Source organism: Phaenicophaeus curvirostris, chromosome 29 (genome assembly GCF_032191515.1).
Source record: "Phaenicophaeus curvirostris isolate KB17595 chromosome 29, BPBGC_Pcur_1.0, whole genome shotgun sequence".
NCBI classification, from domain to species: Eukaryota; Metazoa; Chordata; class Aves; order Cuculiformes; family Cuculidae; genus Phaenicophaeus; species Phaenicophaeus curvirostris.
In genome coordinates, this window is record NC_091420.1 from 3,887,765 (window position 1) to 3,908,732 (window position 20,968).

The following is a 20,968-nucleotide window of genomic DNA, read 5'->3' on the forward strand; positions in this document are numbered from 1 at the left end:
CAATCCCAGCTCCATCCCAGTTCAATCCCAGTTTCATCTCAATCCAATCCCCAGCTCCATCCCAGTTCAATCCCAGCTCAATCCCAGCTCCATCCCAGTTCAATCCCAGCTCAGTCCCAGTTCCATCCCAGTTCAATCCCAGTTTCGTCTCAATCCAATCCCCAGTTCCATCCCAGTTCAATCCCAGCTCAATCCCAGTTCCATCCCAGTTCAACCCCCAGTCCTATCCCAGTCTGGCCCCCCCCGCCTTCCCCCCCCAGTTGGTCACTGGGAGCACTGGGAGCACTGGAGTTGGGGGGTGACCCGGGGGGGATGAGGGGATGTGGGGGACTTGGGGGTCCTGGGGGGGTCCTGGATGGGGACTGGGGGGGGGATGTGAGGATGGGGGGGACTTTGAGGTCCCGGATGAGGATTGGGGGGGGGGGTCCGGGGGGGTCCCGGGGGGATGGGGATGTGAGGATTGCGGGGGGGGGGGCGGGGAACAGGGGGGTTTGGGGGGACCCCGAGTCACTCGTGGGGTCCGGGGTGGGGTGGGGGGCATCCCGGGTGCCCCCCCCCCCTTAGATCGAAAGAGGATGGGGATGGGGGGGGGTGTCCTGACATCGCTCCCCCCCAAAAAAACAACCCGGGACCGTTAACCCCTTCCTGCCCGGGGCGGGATGTGCCGGGGGGGGTCTCCTACGGGGGGGGGGGACTGTATAGAACCTGAGAGGGGTGGGGGGGGGTCCTCCTGCCTCCCTCCCCCCCCCCCCAGCAGGTCACACGGTCCCTGTTAACCCCTTCCTGCCCGCCAGAGGGGGGAGAGAAAGTGGAGCATCCCTGGGCGGGGGGGGGGGGGGTGGTGTTTAAAATCAGAGTTGGGGGGGTTAAAATCGGAGAGGGGAGGGGGTTAAAATCGAAAGGGAGGGGGTTTAACATCGATGTGGGGGGGTAAAATCGGAGGGGGGGGGTGTAAAATCGGAGAGGGGGGTGTTTAAATCGGGGGGGGGGGTGAGTTCACGCTCCCGTGTTCGGTTAACGGGACCCGCCCCCCCCCTCCCTCCCCCCCTCTCCGGTTCCCGGTGCCCCCCCCAGCCCCCTCCCCCCCCCTCACCGGGGCCGCTGCAGCCGCTCGGTTCCTCCCGGTCCCTCCCGGTTCCTCGCTCGGAGCTGCGGGCGGGGGGGGGGCGGGGGGGCGGGGCCTAACGGGGCGGGGCCGGAGGGGGCGGGGGGAGGAGGGGGAGGAGGAGGGGGGGGGACACCTCCGAGGGGGTGGGGGTGGGGCAGAGACCCCCCCCTCTCCTCGAATTTTGGGGTCCTCGCATCACTTCGGGGTCCCCCTTCTTGGAATTTGAGACCATCCCCTGTTTGGGGGACCCCCCCATCACTTTGGGGTCCCCCTCTCGGAATTTGAGACCCTCCTTTATCTGGGACCCCCCCCCACTCCCGAATTCGGGATCCCCCCCCATCAATTTGGGGTCCTCCTCTTTATTTAGGGACCCCCCTATCCCCTAACTCGGCCTTCCCCATCACTTTGGGGTCCCCCCCCCTCCATGAGCCCCCCCCTTTTATTTGGGGACCCCCTCATTACATTGGAGTCCCCTCATCCCCTAACTTGGGGGGACCCCTCATCACTCTGAGTCCCCCCCACCCCCTAATTTGGGGACGCCCGCCCTTTATTTGGGGGCCTTCCTATCACTTTGGGGTCCCCTTCCCTTAATTTGGGTCCCCCCCTTTGATTTGGGGACCCCCCATTTTTCTGGGGGTCCCCCCCACCCCCTCATTTGTGTTCTCCCCTTTAATTTTGGGACCCCCCCCAATCACTTTGAGGCCCCCTCATCCCCTTAATTTTGAGGTCCCCCCTTTATTTGGGGACACCCCCTTAATTTGGGGCCCCCCCAATTACTTCGGGGTCCCCCCACCCCTAATTTGCGCCCCCCCCCCGCTGTTGGGCTCCCCGGCTGCCCTGTATTGGGGTCCTCCCCATCAGGGCCACCCCCCCCACCTTGGGACCCTCAGATACCGCCCCCCGGGCTCTGTTGGGGGGGGGTGGGCAGGTGTGGGGGTGCAGGGGGTGGGTCTGGGGGTTCAGCGACTTGTGGGGGGACGGACAGACCCCCCCCGGGTTGATTGTGGAGTTGGGGGGGCTCAGGGTCCCCCCATCCCCGGGATTGAGGCCACGGGGGGGGCGGGGGGGGGGATTAAGGCTGCGGGAACATCCAGGCAGAGCCGGGGCGGAGCCAGCGCTGCCCCCCGGGACCCCCGGATTGGGGAGGGGGGGAAGGTTTGGGGGGGCTCGGGCCTCGCCGGGCACTGGGGGGGCCCCCCCGGGCTCCCCCCCAAACCCAGAGAATCCCCCGACCCCGAGGCTGCGGCTGCCCCGCCCGTCACCTCCCCGTGGCAACCGGTTCCCATGGCAACCGGTCCCCGTGGCAACCGCCTCCCCATGGCAACCGGTCCCCATGGCAACCACATCCCCATGGCAACCGGTCCCCATGGCAACCACATCCCCATGGCAACTGCCTCCCCATGGCAACCACATCCCCATGGCAACCCCCTCCCCATGGCAACCAGTCCCCATGGCAACCAGTCCCCATGGCAACCCCCTCCCCATGGCAACCCCCTCCCGTAGCAACCGGTCCCCACCAGTGCCCCCAGTGCCTCCCAGTTGCCGGTGCCCCCTCCCACCAGTGCCCCCTCGTCCCCGGCCACAGGGGGTGGGATCCCCAGCCCCCCCCACCTCGTGCCCCCGGACAGACGGACAGACAGACGGGGACAGAACCGGGGGGCGCGGAGGGGCCTGGACAGACAGACAGAGGAGCTGGGGCTCACAGACACACAGCCCGGACAGACGGACAGACAGACAGACAGCCCGCAGCTGGCCGGGGCGGGGACCGACAGACGATGGCTTCGTGCCCAGGGATGGACGGACAGACAGACAGAGCGTGGCTGGGAGCAGCCAGGGGATGGAGGGAGGAAGGCCCTGCCGGGGCGGGGGGTCAGGACCCCCAAACTGGGGGAACTGGGGCACGTGGGACCCCCACGTGTGGGGCTGGGGGGAACTGGGACCCCCGTGTTGGGGTTATGGGGGGCCAGGACCCCTAAACTGGGGAAACTGGGGTACCTGGACCCCCACGTGTGGGGCTGGGGGGGACGGGGACACCCCCCCTACTTGGGGCTGTGGTCACACAGCAACCCCCTCAGTCAGGAACTGGGGGGCTGGGACCCCAATTTTGGGGTTCTGGGGGGCTGGGATCCCTCCCCCCCCGGGGGAGCCAGCGGGTTTGGGGGGGTCCCGGCCCCCCCCCCAGGTTTCAGGTGACCCCGACTCCCTATTTTTAACCCTGGGTGACAGCGACACCGAAACCCGAGCGAGGACACAGGGGGAACTGGGGACACTGGGGGGTCACAGGGGGATTTGGGGGGGTCATAGGGGGCATTTGGGGACACAGGATCATGGGGGGGTCAGCCAGGCTCCACCCCCCCCAGTGCCCCCCCAGTCACCACACACGAGGGAACGAAGGGGTTAATCCATTTTATTGCTCTGAATGGGGGGGGGGGTCGTGGGGGGCGCTGGGTCCCCCCAGCACGAGCCCCGGGGTTAGTGGGGGGTTTGGGGGGGTCTGGGGGGGTCTGGGGGGGCGCAGGGAGCTCAGTAATAGGTCTCCTTCTCCACCCAACCTGCAAGGGGGGGGAGCATTAGAGGGGTGAGCCGGGGGGGTCCCCAACATCCCTGAGTGTCCCCCCCACTAGTCCTGGGGGCTCCCAAAGCCCCTCGGGTGCCCCCCACCCCCCTGTGTATCATCCTTCCCCCCCACCCACCCCGGGTTTTGGGGAGCAAAGGGGGGGGCACCAAGGGGGGGGGGCAGTGATGAGTTGGGGTGCTCAGATGGGGGTGGGAGGGGAGGTCAGGGGGTTTGGGGGGCTCAGGGGGAGGCCTGGGGGGGGGGTTAGGATGATTGGGGGGGTTGGGGGGCCCTGGAGGGTTTGGGGGGTCAGGATGGTTTGGGGGGGTCAGGACGGTTGGGGGGCTGGGGTGTTTGGGGGAGCTTGGGGGGGGTCAGGATGGTTTGAGGGGGCGCTGGGTCGGTTTGGGGGGGCAGGATGGTTTGGGGGGTCCTTGGGGGTTTGGGGGGCCCTGGGGGGGATTTGGGGGTTCAGGAGGGTTGGGGGGGGGTCGGGGGATCTGGGGGGGGTGTTGAAGATGGTTTTGGGGGGTGGCATGTGTGGTTTGGGGTGGTCAGGATGGTTTGAGGGGGCCCTGGGGGGGTTTGGGGCCTCAGGATGGTTGGGGGGGGTCAGAATGGTTTGGGGGGACATGTGGGGTTCGGGGTGGTCAGGATGGTTTGGGGGGACCCTGTGGGGATTTGGGGGCTCAGGATGGTTGGGGAGGGTCAGGATGGTTTGGGGGGACCCTGGGGGGTGTTGGGGGGTCAGGATGGTTTGGGGGGGTCCGGGGGGGGGGTTGAGGGGGTCAGGATGGTTTGGGGGGGCGGGGGGGGCGTTGGGGGAGGCAGGATGGTTTGGGGGGCACCCTGTGGGGATTTGGGGGCTCAGGATGGTTGGGGGGGTCAGGATGGTTTGGGGGGGCCCTGGGGGTTCAGGATGGTGGGGGGGGTCAGGATGGTTTGGGGGGGCCCTGGGGGGGATTTGGGGGGTCAGGATGGTTTGGGGGGGCCCGGGGGGTGTTGGGGGGGTCAGGATGGTTTGGGGGGTCCTTGGGGGTTTGGGGAGCCCTGGGGGGGATTTGGGGGGTCAGGAGGGGTTGGGGGGGGTCTGGGGGGCCAGGGTGGTTTGGGGGGGGGTGTCAGGGTGGTTTGGGGGGGCTGGGGGGTCACTCACCGCCCGGGTAGCGGCGCAGGATGAGCTTGCGCACCTCGTCGTAGGCGAAGATGAGGAGGCTGTAGGGGAAGGCGCAGAACCACCAGGTGACCCTGGGGGGGGGTCCGGCGTTAGTTGGGGGGCACCCAGGGCTGGGGGAAGGGGGGGGTCAGGGGGGTGAGGACTCACTTGAGGGGGTACATGCGCAGCGCCACCCCCATCCCGGGGCAGTAGGAGAGGAAAGCGGCCAGCGCCGTCTCCTCCAGCAGCCCGAAGATCAGGATCTTGTTCCTGCGGGGAGGGGGGGGCGCCCAGAGGTGTTGGGGGGCACCCATGGGTTGTTTGGGGTCCTGGGGGGCACCGATAGGCGCTGGGAGAGGGTCTTAGGGGGGACCCGTGGCTGTTGGGGGAGATTTGGGGGGCACCCCTGGGTGCTGGAGGGTGCTTTGGGGTCCCCCTGGGTGCTGGGGGGGGGAGGATTTGGGGTCCCCCTGGGTGCTGGGGAGGGTTTTGGAGTCCCCCATGTACTGGGGGGGTTTTGGGGTCCCCCGTGTGCCGAGGGTGTTTTTGGGGTCCCCTGGGTGCTGGGGGGGGGTTTGGGGTCCCCTGGGTGCTGGAGGGTGCTTTGGGGTCCCCCCGTGTGCTGGGGAGGGTTTTGGGGTCCCCCGGCTGACAAGGGTGTTTTTGGGGTCCCCCTGGGTGCTGGGGGGAGTTTTGAGGTCCCCTGGGTGCTGGAGGGTGCTTTGGGGTCCCTCTGGGTTCTGGAGGGGTTTTTGGGGTCCCCCTCGGTGCTGGAGGGTGCTTTGGAGTCCCCCGTGTGCTGGGGAGGGTTTTGGGGTCCCCCGTGTGCCGAGGGTGTTTTTGGGGTCCCCTGGGTGCTGGGGGGGGTTTTGGGGTCCCCTGTGCGCTGGGGGTGTTTTTGGGGTGCCCTGAGTTCTGGAGGGTTTTTTGGGGTCCCCCGTGTGCCAGGGGTGTTTCTGGGGTCCCCTGTGTGCTGGGGGGGTTTTGGGGTCCCCCATGTGCTGAGGGTGTTTTTGGGGTCCCCTGGGTTCTGGAGGGGTTTTAGAGGTGCCCTGGGTTCTGGAGGGGTTTTTGGGGTCCCCCTGGGTGCTGAGGGGGTTTTTGGGGTCCCCCGGGCGCTGGGGGCACCCACTTCATGCCCTGCTGGAAGACGGAGTTGCGCCGCGTCTTGCAGATGATGAGGTCTGCCCACTGCACCACCACGATGCTGGCGAAGAACGCCGTGTGGCACGTGAACTCGACCACCTTGCGCTGCTCGTACGTCTGCGGGGACGGCGTCGCACGCCTCGCACGCCTCGCACACGCGCGTGCGAGGGGCTGCGAGGCCGCGGGGGAGCACGGGTAGGGGTGCGAAGGGGGGCGTGCGAGGAGGGGGGGAGGCGAGGGGCGTGCAAAAGGGTGTGCGCGCACCCCACAAGCGTGCAAGGACGGTGCACACGCGTGTGCAAGGGGCTGCGAGGCTGGGGGGGAGCGTGGGCAGGTGTGCGGAGGGGGGTGTGCGAGGAGGGGGGGAGGCGAGGGGCGTGCAAGGGCAGTGCACACACATCATGAGCGTGCAAGGGTGTTGCACACACGTGTGAGCTCACCCAGCAGGCGTGTTGCACGAGCACAGTGGTGGGAGGGCAGGTGGGAGGGTGCACACGTGGAATGGGCGTGCAAAAGGGGGGGGGGCAAGGGGGACAGGTGAGTGCGCAGGGGTGCAAGGGGGGTGGGAGGTGAAGGGAGGGTTCGAGGGGGGCACAAGGGGGGTTCAGGTGTGTTTTAGGGGGGTTTTGTGGGTGCAGAGGGTGCACAAGGGGTGTTGAGGGGGGTTTCAGGTGTGTTTGGGGGTGCACAATGGGGGGTCAGGTGTGTTTGAGGGTGCAGGAGGTGCACAAGGTGGGGTGAGAGGGGGTTCAGGCATGTTTGGGGGTGCAGGGAGTGCACAAGGGGGTTGGGAGGTGCAGGGAGGGTTCAAGGGGGAACAAGGGGGGTTCAGGTGTGTTTGAGGGGGGTTTTGTGGGTGCAGGGGGTGCACAAGGGGGGTGAGGTGGGGTTCAGGTGTATTTAGGGGTGCACAGGGGGGATTTAGGGGTTGCATAGGGGGGGTGCAGGTGGGTCAGGTGCGTTTGAGGGTGCACAGAGAAGGTATGGGGGGGGTTCAGGTATGTTTGGGGGTGCAGGGAGGGTTCGAGGGGTGCACAAGGGGGGGTTTTGGGGTCCCCACGCACCCACTCCTGCCCGTAGGAGTCCTCCAGGTCGTTGGTGGAGCGATCGTCCCAGGCCAGCCGGATCCCCACCAGCGTCCCGGGCAGGAACCCGTTCTCCGCCAGGATCACAAAGTACGTGAAGAACCCCCCGAGCGCCTGGATCATCCCTGGGGGGGGGAGGAAACGGCACCCCCAGATCAGCGACCGGCACCCCAAGATCTGGCTCTATGGGCTCAAGGCGTAACAGCCCCAAATTGAGGATCCGCAGCCCAGAATCGGCGGTGACGGGCACCCCACGATCAGCACCCCCCCCCCCCAAGATCAGGGTCGGCACCCCCAGATCAGCCCCCCAAGATCCTCAGACCGAGGACCAGCACCCCAGGATTTGCACAGGTGGAATCAGGGGAGCAGCACCCCGAGATCAGGGATCGGCACCCCAGGATTGGTGCCCCGGGAACAAGGATCAGCGCCCCAGGACGGGTACCCCCAGATCCGGGTTGGCACCCCAGGAGTGAGGATGGGCACCCTGGGGTCAAGGATCGGCACCCCAGGATCAGGGATTGGCACCCCAGGATTGAAGATTGGTACCCCGAGATCAAGGATCGGCACCCCAGTATCAGGGATTGGCACGCCAAGATTGAGGATCGGCACCCCGAGATCAGGAATTGGCACCCCAGGATCAGGGATAGGCACCCCAAGATTGAGGATCGGCACCCCGAGATCAGGAATTGGCACCCCAAGATTGAGGATCAGCACCCAGAGATCAAGGATTGGCACCCCAGGATCAGGGATTGGCACCCCAGGATTGAAGATTGGTACCCCAAGATCAGGGATTGGTACCCCAGGATCAGGGATTGGCACCCCAAGATTGAGGATCGGCACCCCGAGATCAGGAATTGGCACCCCAGGATCAGGGATTGGCACCCCAAGATTGAGGATCGGCACCCCGAGATCAGGAATTGGCACCCCAGGATCAGTGATTGGCACCCCAAGATTGAGGATCAGCACCCTGAGATCAAGGATTAGCACCCCAGGATCAGGGATTGGCACCCCAGGATTGAAGATTGGTACCCCGAGATCAAGGATTGGCACCCCAGGATCAGGGATTGGCACCCCAAGATTGAGGATCAGCACCCTGAGATCAAGGATTGGCACCCCAGGATCAGGAATTGGCACCCCAGGATTGAAGATTGGTACCCCAAGATCAGGGATTGGCACCCTGAGATGAGAAATTGGCACCCTGGGACCCCGGACCAAGGATCAGAAACCCCAGAATCCCTCTGGGATGAGGTAGCAGCCCCCCCAGACTTGGTTGTCACCAGCATGGACATCCCTCCAGCTGGCACTGTGGGGTGTCCCGCGGTGTCACCGCGTGGCCACGGACCCCATTGTGCGATGCCCCCGACCACCCATGGTGCCACCGAGAGTCCTGGTGTCACCCAGTGGCCACACGGCCAGCACGAGGATGTCCCTCGGTGCCACCGCGGTGCCACCAGCGTCCCCCCTCACCGATCTGCCCGTAGGCCATGCTGATGAGCCGCTCGTTGACCAGCTTGTCGGTGCGAGGGTTGCGGGGCTGGCGCTTCATGATGTCGCTCTCGGCCGCCTCGTAGGCCAGCGAGATGGCGGGGACCTGGGGGTGAGGGGTCCGTCAGCCCCCATCCAGCCCCTCCATGTCCCCCTAAGTGCCCCCCCGACCCACCATGTCAGTGCCCAGGTCGATGCAGAGGATGGTGACGGTGCCCAAGGGGAGAGGGATGTTGGCGATGATGAAGAGGAGGAAGGGGGTGATCTCGGGGATGTTGCTGGTCAAGGTGTAGGCGATGGATTTCTTCAGGTTGTCGAAGATCAGGCGGCCTGAGAATTAGAGAATCACCAGGTTGGAAAGGACCCACTGGATCATCGAGTGCAACCATCCCCATCAACGAGAGCAATGAGGTCTCCCCTCAGCCTCCTCTTCTCCAGGATAAACCCCCCCAGCTCTCTCAGCCGCTCCTCTTCTTCTCCAGCCCCCTCCCCAGCTTCATTGCTCTTCTCTGGACTCGCTCCAGAGCCTCAACATCCTTCTTGTGGGGAGGGGCCCACAACTGACCCCAGGATTCGAGGAGCGGTCTCCCCAGGGCCGAGGCCAGAGGGAGAAGAACCTCCCTGGCCCTGCTGGCCACGCCGGGTCTGATCCAAGCCAAGATGCCCTTGGCCTTCTTGGCCCCCTGGGCCCCTGCTGGCTCCTGTTCCACCAACCCCCCCAGGTCCTTCTCCTCCAGGCAGTTTCCAGCCAGACTCCTCCTGGTCTGGAGCTGCTCAGGGTTGTTGTGCCCCAAGTTCCTGGTCAAACCTCATCCCGTTGGTCTCAGCCCATGGATCCAGCCTGTTCAGATCCCTTTGGAGACCCTCAAAACCCTCCAGCAGATCCAGCTTCCTCCCAGCTTAGTGTCCCCGGGAACGGGCGTCACCAGGACCTCCCCACTCCGGCTCCCCCAAACCGCCCCCTGCCCCGCGGTCCCCACCTTCCTCCACGCCGGTGACGATGGAGGCGAAGTTGTCGTCCAGGAGGATCATGTCGGCCGCCTGCTTGGAGACGTCGGAGCCGGCGATGCCCATGGCGATGCCGATGTCGGCCTTCTTCAGCGCCGGGGAGTCGTTCACCCCGTCCCCCGTCACCGCCACGATGGCGCCCTGGGGACACGGCGTCAGGGGGGGCAGCAGGGGACACGGGGACACCACGGGGATGGGGACACCACGGGGATGGGGACACCACGGGGATGGGGACACCCTGCATCTTGGGGACGGGGATGCAGTGGGGCACGGGGATGGGGACACTCTGTGTCTTGGGGACGGGGACACCGTGGGGCACCTGGCGCTGGCAGCCCTCGACGATGATGAGCTTCTGCTGAGGGGAGGTGCGGGCGAAGACGATCTCGGTGTGGTTCTTGAGGATCTCGTCCAGCTGCTCCGAGCTCATGTCCTTCAGGTCGGAGCCGTGCACCACGCACGCCTTGGCCTCCCTGCGGGGCGCAGCCTCAGCGGGGGCCCCCGGCACCCCACAAACCCCCCCGGCCCCGGCACCCACCTGGGGTTGACCTGGCTGACGGGGATGTTGAGGCGCGCGGCGATGTCCTCCACGGTCTCGTTGCCCTCGGAGATGATCCCCACGCCCTTGGCGATGGCCTTGGCCGTGATGGGGTGGTCCCCGGTCACCATGATCACCTGGGGGACACAGAGCGGTGACGCCTGCTCGCAGGGAGGGGGGTTTTGGGGTGCAGGGGAGGGGGGGTCTCACTTTGATGCCGGCACTGCGGCACTTGCCGACGGCATCGGGGACGGCGGCGCGGGGCGGGTCAATCATGGACATGAGCCCCACGAAGCAGAGGTCGGTGGTCGGGAAGTTGACCTCGTCGGCGTCGAAGCGGAACCCACGCGGGAACTTGTCCGGCGGGAGGTAGAGGTGGCAGAACCCTGGGGACGCCAGCGGGTGACGGGGGGACAGGGGCCACGGGCACCCCTCTTCCCTCGCCTCGTGCTCCTCACCCTCACCAGGACCTCCTGCTCCACCACGACCTTGCGTTCCTCATCGCCCCCCTCATCAGTGTCCCCTCCCTCCCCTCTGTGCCCCCGTGTCCCCCACATCCAGCTGCCCTCAGATGCCCCCATCCCATGTCCCCCACACCCCGTTGACCCCTGAACCCCCATCCCCTGACCCCCAGTTGCCCCTAGATGTCCCATGTCCCCCAGATAGCCCCTATGAAACCCGCGTCAAGGTGCCCCCATCCCATGTTCCCAACATCCAGATGCCCCCAGCTGCCCCATCCCGTGTCCCCCACGTCCCCCACGCCCCATGGTGCCCCCCAGCCTCACCCAGCACGCGCTCGCCCAAGCCCCCCAGCTCCAGGTAGGCGTTCTGGAAGGCCTCGCGCATCTCCTGGTCCAGGGGCACCTCCTGGCCCTGCAGGAGGATGCGGGAGCAGCGGTCCAGGATGCGCTCCGGGGCGCCCTTCATCACCAGCAGGTAGCCCTGAGGGTCCTCCTCGCGCTCGTGGATCGAGAGCTGCGGGCACGGCACACGCTGGCACCACCGGCCGTGCCGGGGTCGCCGCCGCCGCCACCACCACCAGCCCCACAGACCTGGTACTTGTTGGTGGAGTTGAAGGGGATCTCGGTGACTTTGGGGTTCTTGTCCCGCATCTTCTTGACGGAGCCGCACGAGAGCTGGATGCACTTGAGCAGCGCCGACTCTGAGGCGTCGCCCGCCGTGTCCCGCTGGCACGGGGAACGGTGCTCACGGTGACGCCGGCGGCACCGGGATGGGCACCGCGCCGGCTCGTGCTGGGGTTCGGGGGGTCCTGGGGCGCCGGCAGCACCCACCACCCACCTTGGAGATGGAGATGTTCTCCTGGCCCGGCTTGAAGACGGCGCGGTTGCAGAGCCCGGCGATGCGCGCCAGGGCCGCCCAGGTGGGAGAGCGCTTGTCGAAGGTGGCACCTGGGGACACCCGGCCACGTCAGCCGCCCCGGGGCACCCCACCTTCTCCAGGGACCCTGCGCTCCCCAAGGTGCCTGGGGGTCCAGGGAAGGGGTGGAAGGGGGTGACAGCTGGGTGTGGGGAGAATAAAGGGGGTGCTCCTGGGGGTCTGGGTTCTCCTGAGGCTGGGAAGGGGTGACCATCAGGTGCAGGGACAAGAAAGGGGGTGCTCCTGGGGTTGGGGTGCTCCTAGGGGGCTGGGTTCTCCTGGGAATTGGGGTTCTCCTGGGGCTGGGAGGGGGTGACATCAGGTGCAGGGACAAGAAAGGGGGTGCTCCTGGAGGTGCTCGGGGGGTCTGGGCGCTCCAGAGATCGGGGGCTCCTGGGGTCTGGGCGCTCCTGGGGGGTCTGGGTCCCAGCCACCCACCAGACTGGTCCTCGGTGGTGTCGGCCTCGTGGATCTGGTTGTCGAACCACATGTGAGCGACCGTCATGCGGTTCTGGGTGAGGGTCCCGGTCTTGTCGGAGCAGATGGTGGAGGTGGATCCCAGCGTCTCCACCGCCTCCAGGTTCTTCACCAGGCAGTTCTTGCGCGCCATGCGCTTGGCCGTCAGCGTCAGGCACACCTGGGGGGCACCATGGGGAGCATGGGGGGCACGGGGGCCAGCCCAGCAGAACCAGTGCCCCCCACCTCCCTCCCAGTAGAACCAGTGCCCCCCTGCACCACCCCACCCCTCGGCCGCCCCTTACGGTGACGGTGGCCAGCAGCCCCTCGGGGACGTTGGCCACGATGATGCCGATGAGGAAGATGACGGCCTCGAGCCAGGTGTAGCCCAGGATGAGGGAGAGGATGAAGAAGGAGAGGCCGAGGAAGACGGCGACGCCGGTGATGAGGCGGATGAAGTGCTCGATCTCCATCGCGATGGGCGTGCGCCCCACCTCGAGCCCCGAGGCCAGCGAGGCGATGCGACCCATCACCGTCCGGTCACCGGTGGAGATGACGATGCCGCGGGCGGTTCCTGGTGGGACAGGGATGGCGAGATGGCACGGGGAGGGTGGGGGGCACCGTGGACCTCCCGGCACCCGCAGGGACCCCCCGACCCCACCTTCCACGCAGTTGGTGGAGAAGAAGCAGATGTTGCGGGTCTCCAGGGGGTTCTCGTGGGTGAACTCAGGCGAGCGCGTCTGCGGCTCCGACTCCCCGGTCAGCGAGGAGTTGTCCACCTGGAGCCACCACGCGTGGGTGCCGGGGGGCACCAGGCACCCTGGGATGGGGGGCAGCCCCCCCTGGTCCCCATGCCAGTCCTGGTGCCCACCCCCTGCCCTCCATGGTCCCCGCTCTACACAAACCAAGGTACCTGAGCTGGTTCCAGCGCCCGCATCGCACTGGTCCCAGCGCCCACACCCTCCTACGTGTGGTGCCCGACCCGTGCCAGCCACGACACCCGGACCTCCCCATCCCTGGTCCCCACTCGATGCCAGTCCCAGCGCCCACCCTGGATCTCCACTGGTGCCCCCCAAAACAATCCTCTGCTGCTCCCACCATGCCAGTCGCAGAGCCCATCCCACACCAGTCCTGGTGTCCCCCCTGTGCCACCATCAATCCCAACCCTACACCAGTCCTGGAATCCATCCTGTGCCACCACCAGCGCCCACCCCGTGCCCTTCTGGTGTCCCCTGTGCCCTCCTGGTGTCCCCCGGTGCCCCTCCTGGTGTCCCCCGGTTCCCCTCCTGGTGTCCCCACCTTGCAGCCGTGGGAGGAGATGATGCGCATGTCGGCGGGCACCCGGTCCCCGCCCTTCACCTCCACCAGGTCGCCCACCACCACGTTCTCGGCGTTGATCTGGATCTTCTCCCCCTCGCGGATCACCAGCGCTTGCTGCGGGGGCACGGGGCACCCTGAGGGTCGCCGGGCACCCCCACCCGCCCAGGGCCTCGCGCCGGGGAGCCCCTGGGAGCCCTACCTGGGGCACCATGTTCTTGAAGGAGTCCATGATCTTGGAGCTCTTGGCCTCTTGGTAGTAGGAGAAGCAGCCGGTGACGATGACAACGGCGGCCAGGACGACCCCCAGGTAGAGCTGAGGTCCAGGCAGCGTCTCAGCACCAGGGGCGCAGGATGAGACCTCCGGGCACCCCACGCCAACCGGAGCCGGACCCGGAGCCAACCTGGCCCTCTGACCCCAAAGCTGGACCCCCAGGAGGTGGCACGGGGCGAGGGGCACGTCCCTGTCCCCAGGGGTGCTCACTGTCCCCGTGACACCCACGTCCCCACGATATCTGTGTCCCCAAGGGCTCCTGTGTCCCCAGAGGGCGGTCACAGTCCCCACAATGCGCATGTTCCCGTGATGTCTGTGCCCCTCCGGTTGGGCACGGTCCCCATGATGCCCACGTCCCCCTGTCTGCGCCCCTCAAAGTGGTCGTGGTCCCCAAGGGAGGTGACGGACCCCACAATTCCCATCTCTCTGTGACATCTGTGCCCTCAGGGGTGATCATGGTCCCTAAGGATGGTCCTGGACCCCACGCCGCCCGTGTCCCCAGGGGTGCTGGTGCCCCTCGGTGCCCGTGGAGCCCCCCGCGCTGCCCTCACGTTGTCGTTGGAGGGCTCGTCCTCCATGGCGGCCTGGATGCCGTAGGCGAGGAAGCAGAGGATGGCCCCGATCCAGAGGAGGATGGAGAAGCCCCCGAAGAGCTGGCGGCAGAACTTGACCCACCTCGGGGGTGGTGGGGGGCGGCGTGAGGGCGTTGGGGCCGTGCTGGACCAGGATCTCGGCCGCCCGCGCGTTCGTCAGGCCCTGCGGGGACGCAACGCTGACAACCCGCACCGGGGGGGACGGAGGGGACGGGGGTCCCGGCCAGGGGGACAGGGGCTGGGTGACACCTTGGGGACAGGGATGGGGTGCCAGGAGGGACGGAGGGTGCTGGGAGGGGATGGGGGGACGTGGCTGGGGGTCACCATGGGGACAGGGATGAAGGGAAGGGACAGGGGACACGGCCAGGCATCACCCATGGGGACAAGGACACCCGAGATGGCCTCTAGGGAGGATGTGGGGACATCTCACTTATGGGGACACCTCACTTATGGGGACACCTCACCCATGGGGACATCTATCTCACCCATGGGGACAGGAGGGATGTGTGGTGCCAGGAGGGGACGGGGATGCAGGGAGGGGACGGAGGACACAGCTGGGTGTCACCCCTGGGGTCAGGGGACACGGCCGGTATCAGAGGTGGCTTCCAGGTGGGACGTGGGGACATCTCACCCGCGACAGATCCACCTGGTACTTCCTGCCCAGCTCATCCAGGACAGCTTGTGGTCGTCCTGCGGGCACAGGTCGCCGTGTCACCCCCCGCCAGGCGTCCCCCGCCGCCCCCTGCCACCCCGCCGTCCCCCTCCTCACCAAGTTGACCTCCTTCTTCAGCTCATCGAGCTCCTTCTCCTTCTGCTTCCTCTTGCCGCCGCCGTTCTCCGAGGTGGTGGCCGCGGGCGAGTACTCGCGCCCGACCTGCGGGCACGGGGGCGGGGGTACAAGTGGGGCTCGCGGGGACCCCCCCGGTGCGGGGACCCCCGGCGCGGGCATTACCGTGGGCATGGAGGTCACCGCCAGCGCGGGGGGTCACCGTGGCCACCGGCATCGCCGCGGGCACCGGGGGGGTCAACCCGGGGGGGCTGCGGGCACGGGGGGCACCGTGGCGCATGGGGGGGGGGGGCTGTGGGGCAGGGGGGTCATCGTGGACGTGGGGGGGGGCACCAGGGGCATGGGGGGGGGGGGCTATGGGATGGAGGGGGCTATGGAGCAGGGGGTCTATGGCATAGGGGGGGCTGTGGGGGCACCAGGGTGGGGGGGGCAGCTTGGGCACGAGGGGGTCACTGTGCCCATAGGGGGGTCCCTGTGGCCATGGGGGGGTCCCTGTGGATATGGGGAGGGGGGTCCCTGTGGCCATGGGCTCACTGTGGCTGTTGGGGTGTCCCCAAGGCTGGGGTGGGGGGGTCACTGGGGCCATGGGGGGGGTCACTGTGGCTGTTGGGGGTGTCCCCAAGGCTGGGGGGGGGGTTGTGACTCTTGCCATGGGGGTGTCCCTGGGGCCATGGGGGGGTCTCTGTGGCCATGGGGGGGGTCCCAGAACAAGGCATGGGGGGGGACACAGCCACCCCCCACAGCCGGGCTGGCAGGGCTCTAGAAGGGGGTGCGGGGGGGGCCCAGCGTGGGGCTGGGGAGGGCGCAGGGGGGGGCCGATGCGGTCATGGAAAACAGCCCCCGGTGCCAAGAACAGCGGCGGGGGGGTCGTGTTCCCGCAGGCGGGGGGCACCACGGGGACACCCCATGCTGGGGGGGCGGCTCTGCTGCTGCCCCCCCCGCATCTCACCCAGCAGCTTTTCGGGGGGGGGGGTGGTTCCCCACTTGCTGCAGGCACCCCAAGTTTTTTGGAGGGGGCACTGGGTGGGGTGGGGGTGTCGCGTGTGCCCCCCGCGGAATCTCCCTGCCAGGAGGTGATGGGGGGGCACCCCCTGCCCCACATCTACCGGGGGGGGGTGGGGGGAGACACCCCACTTCTAGGGGAGGGGGACAAGGAAGGGGGGACAGCGGCGCCAGGTGAGATGGGGGGTTGGAGGGATTTGGGGGGTCCCAACAGTGCCAGGTTGGATGGGGGGGGGTCTGGATGGATCTGGGGGGGTCCCAGCAGTGCCTGAGATGGGGGGTCCAGGGTGGGGGGGGTCTGGATAGGGTGGGGGGGGGGGTCTGGGTGGTGGCAGGCGAGAAGAAAGGGGGGGGTCTGGAGGGATGGGGGTCCTGGCATGGGGGGTCTTGGTGGTGCCAGGCAGGACGGGGGGGGGTCTGGATGAACAGGGGGGTCTAGGCGAGGCGCCAGCCCCCCCCCCAGCCGGGGCTGCGGGTCCCGGGCAAGAAGCAGCTGCGGGCGCGGGGGGGGGGGGCTCCGTGCCTCAGTTTCCCCACCCCGGGGGGAGCCTTCCTGCCCCCAGCCCCGCGATCATTAGGGGATCAGGGGGGGCACGGGGAGCCCCCCAGCTTGTGTCGGGTTCACTCGGGGTGGGGGGACTTGGGGGGGCACAGAGGGACCCGGGAGGGGGGGGGACGACAGTGGGATGGGGGGGGGATAGAGTGATGGGGGGGGGCACAGGGGGACCCCGCGGGGGAGCAGAGGGGGATTTGGGGGGGGACAGAGTGATGGGGGGGGGCACAGAGGAACCCGGAGTGGGGACATAGTGGGATTGGGGGGGGCGCACAGAGGGACCCCGGGGGGGAGGACAGAGGGATGGGGGGCACAGTGGGACCCCTGGGCAGGGCTTGGGGGGCTGGGGGTGCCCCCCCCCCGACTCACCCCTCTGCCCATGGCGCTGCCGTCGCCGCTCTCAGCCCGGGGTGGGGGGGGGGGGCAGCCGGCGGCGGAGAAAAACCCTCCGGGACCGCCCCCCCCCCCACCGGACCGCCCCCCCCCCTCATCCCGGACCGCCCCGACCCCCCAGAGCTGCCCCCCTCACTCCGAAACGCCCCCCCAGACCCTCTTCCCCAGCTGGACCCCCCCCAAAAAAGCTGCCATTCCACCCCGGGACGCCCCAAAACAGCCCCCCACCCAAAAAAAAAAAAGTCTTCCCCCCCCCAATAAACTGCCACTCACCCCCATCCCCCCCCAAAAAAAACGCCATCCCACCCCTGGAACACCCAAAACCAGCCAATCCCCCCCAAAAAAGCGCCCCCCCCCCCAAATCCTGCTTCACACACCCTCGGACCCCCCAAAGCTGCCCCCCCCAAACCCGTCCCCCCCCAGACCCCCTCACCTAGTCCGGACCTCCCCCCCCCGCACTAACTGTCCCCCCAGAGCAGCCCCCCCCCAAAAAAAACCCTGCAGCCTCCCCCCTGACACTTTAAAGAGGGGGGTCCTGCTGCCCCCCCCCATCACATTGGGGGGCTGCCCCCCCCCCCGTGGGACCAGGGCGGTGGGGGGGCTGGGAACCCAGGTGTCTGGGCGGGGGGGGCCCCTCCTGACCCCCCACACTGACCCCACAGCTGGGGGGTCCCCAGGGGACCCGGGCATCCGGACCCCCCTGCTGGACCCATCGGGGGGGGCTCAGGGATCAGGACCCCCCCCACTGACCCCATTTGGGGGGGTCCCAGGCATCTGGGCCCCCCACTGCCCCCCCCCCCCCCGACCCCAGTGTGCCCCCAGTTCTCCCAGTAACCCCCCCCGGGTGGCGGATGGAACGCGGGCGGCTAAAATTAGCCGGGAAAAGGGCAGGGGGGGCAACTGGGGACAACAACCGCGCCCGGGCGGCTGTGCCGGGACCGGCTGTGCCCACAGACCGACTGTGCCCGCACCGACTGTGCCCACAGAGATTGTGCCGTGGGGCGACTGTGCCGGGACCGACTGTGCCAGGACTGACTGTGCCGGGACCGGCTGTGCCCACAGAGCGACTGTGCCGGGACCGACTGTGCCATGGGGCGACTGTGCTGGGACCGATTGTGCCAGGACCGATTGTGCCAGGACTGATTGTGCCGGGACCGACTGTGCCAGGACTGACTGTGCCGGGACCGACTGTGCCCACAGAGCGACTGTGCCGGGACCGATTGTGCCAGGACTGACTGTGCTGGGACTGGCTGTGCCCACAGAGCGGCTGTGCCGCGAACAACTGTGCCATGGGGCGACTGTGCCGGCACCAACTGTGCCGTGGGGCGGCTGTGCCGGGACCGGTTGTGCCCACAGAGCGACTGTGCCGTGACCGACTGTGCCGTGGGGCAACTGTGCCGGGACTGGCTGTGCCCACAGAACGACTGTGCCGGAACCAACTGTGCCAGGACTGATTGTGCCAGGACTGACTGTGCACACAGAGTGACTGTGCCGTGACTGACTGTGCCATGGGGCGGCTGTGCCACGATCGACTGTGCCCACAGAGCAACTGTGCCGGGACCAACTGTGCCCACAGAGCGACTGTGCCAGGGCTGCCTGTGCCGGGACCGACTGTGCCGGGGATGCGGCTGTGCCAGGACTGACTGTACCAGGGTCAATTGTACTGGGACCGACTGTACTGGGACCGACTGTGCTAGAATCGGCTGTGCCTACAGACCGACTGTGCCAGGACCGACTGTACGAGGGTCAATTGTACCGGGACCGACTGTGCCAGCACCGGCTGTGCCCACAGGCCGGCTGTGCCGGGGGTGTGACTGTCCCCCGGGACGCGGCTGTACCGGGGCCGCCTGTTCCTGAGGGGACGGGGTCGGACGTGCCCAGGGACCGGCTGTGCCCAGGCCGCGGTTGTTCCCGGGCTGCGGTTGTGCCCGCGGTGCCCGGCCTCACGTCCCGGCCCCCCCGCAGCCCCAGTGGCCCCAGTCCAGCTCCAAGGGCCCTCCCAGTGCCCCCCCAGCCCCCCGGGGTCCGGCTTAGTCGCCAAGGAAACCATCAAGGGCAGCTCAAGGGCGGTGGGGGGGGGGGGGGACGGACACGGCCGTGGGGCCCACAGCCCCTGCACCAGTGCCACCAGTCTGCACCAGTGCCACCAGCAGCCCCGCCCCGGTCCAGCCGCACGCTCCCAGGGCAGCCCAGTATCCCCAGTCTGGACCAGTCCATGCCAGGGCCCCATCTGTCCCAGTACCTTCGAGCCCATCCCAGTGCCCCCAGTCCCTCCCAGTGCCCCACAGTATCCCCAGTCCCCCCCAACACCCTCCATCCATCTCAGTCCCCCCATCCATCCCATTCCATCCCAGTCCGTTCCAGTCCCCCCAGTCCATCCCAGTCCCCCCAGTCCATCCAAACCCCTCCAGTCTGTCCCAGTCCCCCCACCTGTCCCAGTCCCCCCATCCATCCCAGTCCCCCCCACTGCTCGGGGGGTGTTTACCCAGCCCGCCCCCCCGCTGCCCCCCAAGCTGAGCAAACAAATGACGCGGGGGCCGCGTGCTGCGCCCCCCCCATCGCCCCACGGGGGTCCCACGCGTCCGGCCCTCCCTCCTCCCCCCCCCGGCAGCCCAGTGCTCCCAGTTACCCCAGTTACCCGCTGGGGGTGGCAGTGGTGACACGCGGGGGGCACGAGGAGGGGGAGAACTCGGTGACACGGACACGGGAGGGTCTCTGCTGCCCCTATTGCCCCCCCCCAGCTGCCCCCCTACCCCCCACCGCCCTCCTTGCCCCTCTGCCACCCACCCCCCGGTGACCCCCCCTCTCTGGCACCCCCCACCCCGCTGCCCCTGTCCCCCTGCCCCCCAACCCCTGCTCCACCCCCCACCCCCCCAGCTGGATCCCCCCTGCCCCCCCCCAGCTGCTGCCCGTGGGCGCGAGGAATGCTGCGGTGGGGGGGGGGGGGGGGGCAGGGGGGGAGCCGGGAAGGGGAACGTCGTGTGTCCCCCCCACCCCGACGCCGCTCCGGGCAACACGCGTGTGCAAACACGCACACTGACCCCCCCCCACCCCCCAACACGCGTGTGCAAACACAAACACCCACCGCACAGCACGCGTGAACGCACACACCCCCCCCAGCCCCCCCCGCCCCCGGCTCGGGCTCCGCTCGCGTCCCTTCGGCTGCGCTCGCCTCCCTTCGGCTGCGCTCGGCTCCGCTCGCGTCCCTTCGGCTCCCCTCGGCTCTTTTCGGCTTCCTTCGACTCCTTTCGGCTCCTCTCGTCTCTTCTCGGCTCCCTTCGGCTCCCCTCGGCTCTTTTCAGCTTCCTTCGACTCCTTTCGGCTCCTCTCGTCTCTTCTCGGCTCCCTTCGGCTCCCCTCGGCTCTTTTCAGCTTCCTTCGACTCCTTTCGGCTCCTCTCGTCTCTTCTCGGCTCCCTTCGGCTCCCCTCGGCTCTTTTCAGCTTCCTTCGACTCCTTTCGGCTCCTCTCGTCTCTTCTCGGCTCCCTTCGGCTCCTCTCGTCTCTCCTCGTCTCCCAGTGTGCCCCCCGGACCCCCAGACCCGTGAGGCGGGGGGAGATGCCGCAGTGCCCCCCTCTCTTATCTCCCAAACCTGCTTGAGGGTTACGTGGTGGGGAGGCATCTCCTGGGTGCCTGGGCCGGTGCTGCCTCAGTTCCCCCCCCCTCCTTCTTCATTAAAACTCCCTCATTTGGACCGTGAGGCTCTTAGTAATGCGGCCGCATCGATGCTGCCCCCCCACCCCCAGGGCATCACCCCAAAACGGGGGGGGGGGGGGCTGGAACTGGCTCCCAGGCCGTGCCCCCCACCCCTACTCTGGAGTTTCTGTAGGCCCTACAATAATAACCTAGAGGGAGGGGAAAGTGGTGGCTCAGCCAAACCCCTCAAAAGGGGGGCAAAAACCACCAAAAGGGGGGCAAAAACCACCAAAAGGGGGTGTGATTTGCCATAGCCTGAGCCCCCTCTCATCCCCCAGGTGTGTGGGGGCACAAACCCCTGCCTGCCCCCCCTGGTAGCAGGATGGGGGGCTCCCCAAACCCTTATTCACCCCACATTCCCCCGGGGGGCCACGGGACCCCCCCCAGGTCGCACGCCCAGGCCACACCATGGGGACGAGGGGGTTTATTAAAAGCCGTCG

At 67.9% G+C, this 20,968-nt stretch overlaps 2 protein-coding genes across 2 annotated transcripts in view; both read right to left on the minus strand.

The window, feature by feature from the left end:
• PEA15 (proliferation and apoptosis adaptor protein 15) overlaps positions 1-1,164 on the minus strand; it is a 5,553-nt gene extending 4,389 nt beyond the window's left edge. Inside the window, exon 1 of the mRNA XM_069878425.1 lies at positions 1,094-1,164. The gene's annotated coding sequence lies outside the window, so the exon portion shown is untranslated. The remainder of the gene's footprint in view (positions 1-1,093) is intronic.
• Positions 1,165-3,505: 2,341 nt separating this feature from the next.
• LOC138732166 (sodium/potassium-transporting ATPase subunit alpha-2-like) lies at positions 3,506-15,101 on the minus strand. Its single transcript, XM_069878587.1, is given in 26 exon segments — positions 3,506-3,660; positions 4,822-4,913; positions 4,990-5,091; positions 5,954-6,084; positions 7,032-7,177; positions 8,520-8,643; positions 8,713-8,867; positions 9,518-9,686; positions 9,865-10,015; positions 10,081-10,217; positions 10,291-10,466; positions 10,866-11,055; positions 11,133-11,267; positions 11,380-11,489; positions 11,896-12,094; positions 12,219-12,487; positions 12,575-12,692; positions 13,213-13,347; positions 13,433-13,546; positions 14,056-14,178; positions 14,180-14,260; positions 14,729-14,772; positions 14,775-14,787; positions 14,867-14,971; positions 15,050-15,079; positions 15,081-15,101. Coding segments are annotated over 26 exon segments (3,099 nt in total). The 3' UTR covers positions 3,506-3,631.
• Between the last annotated feature and the right edge of the window lie 5,867 nt (positions 15,102-20,968).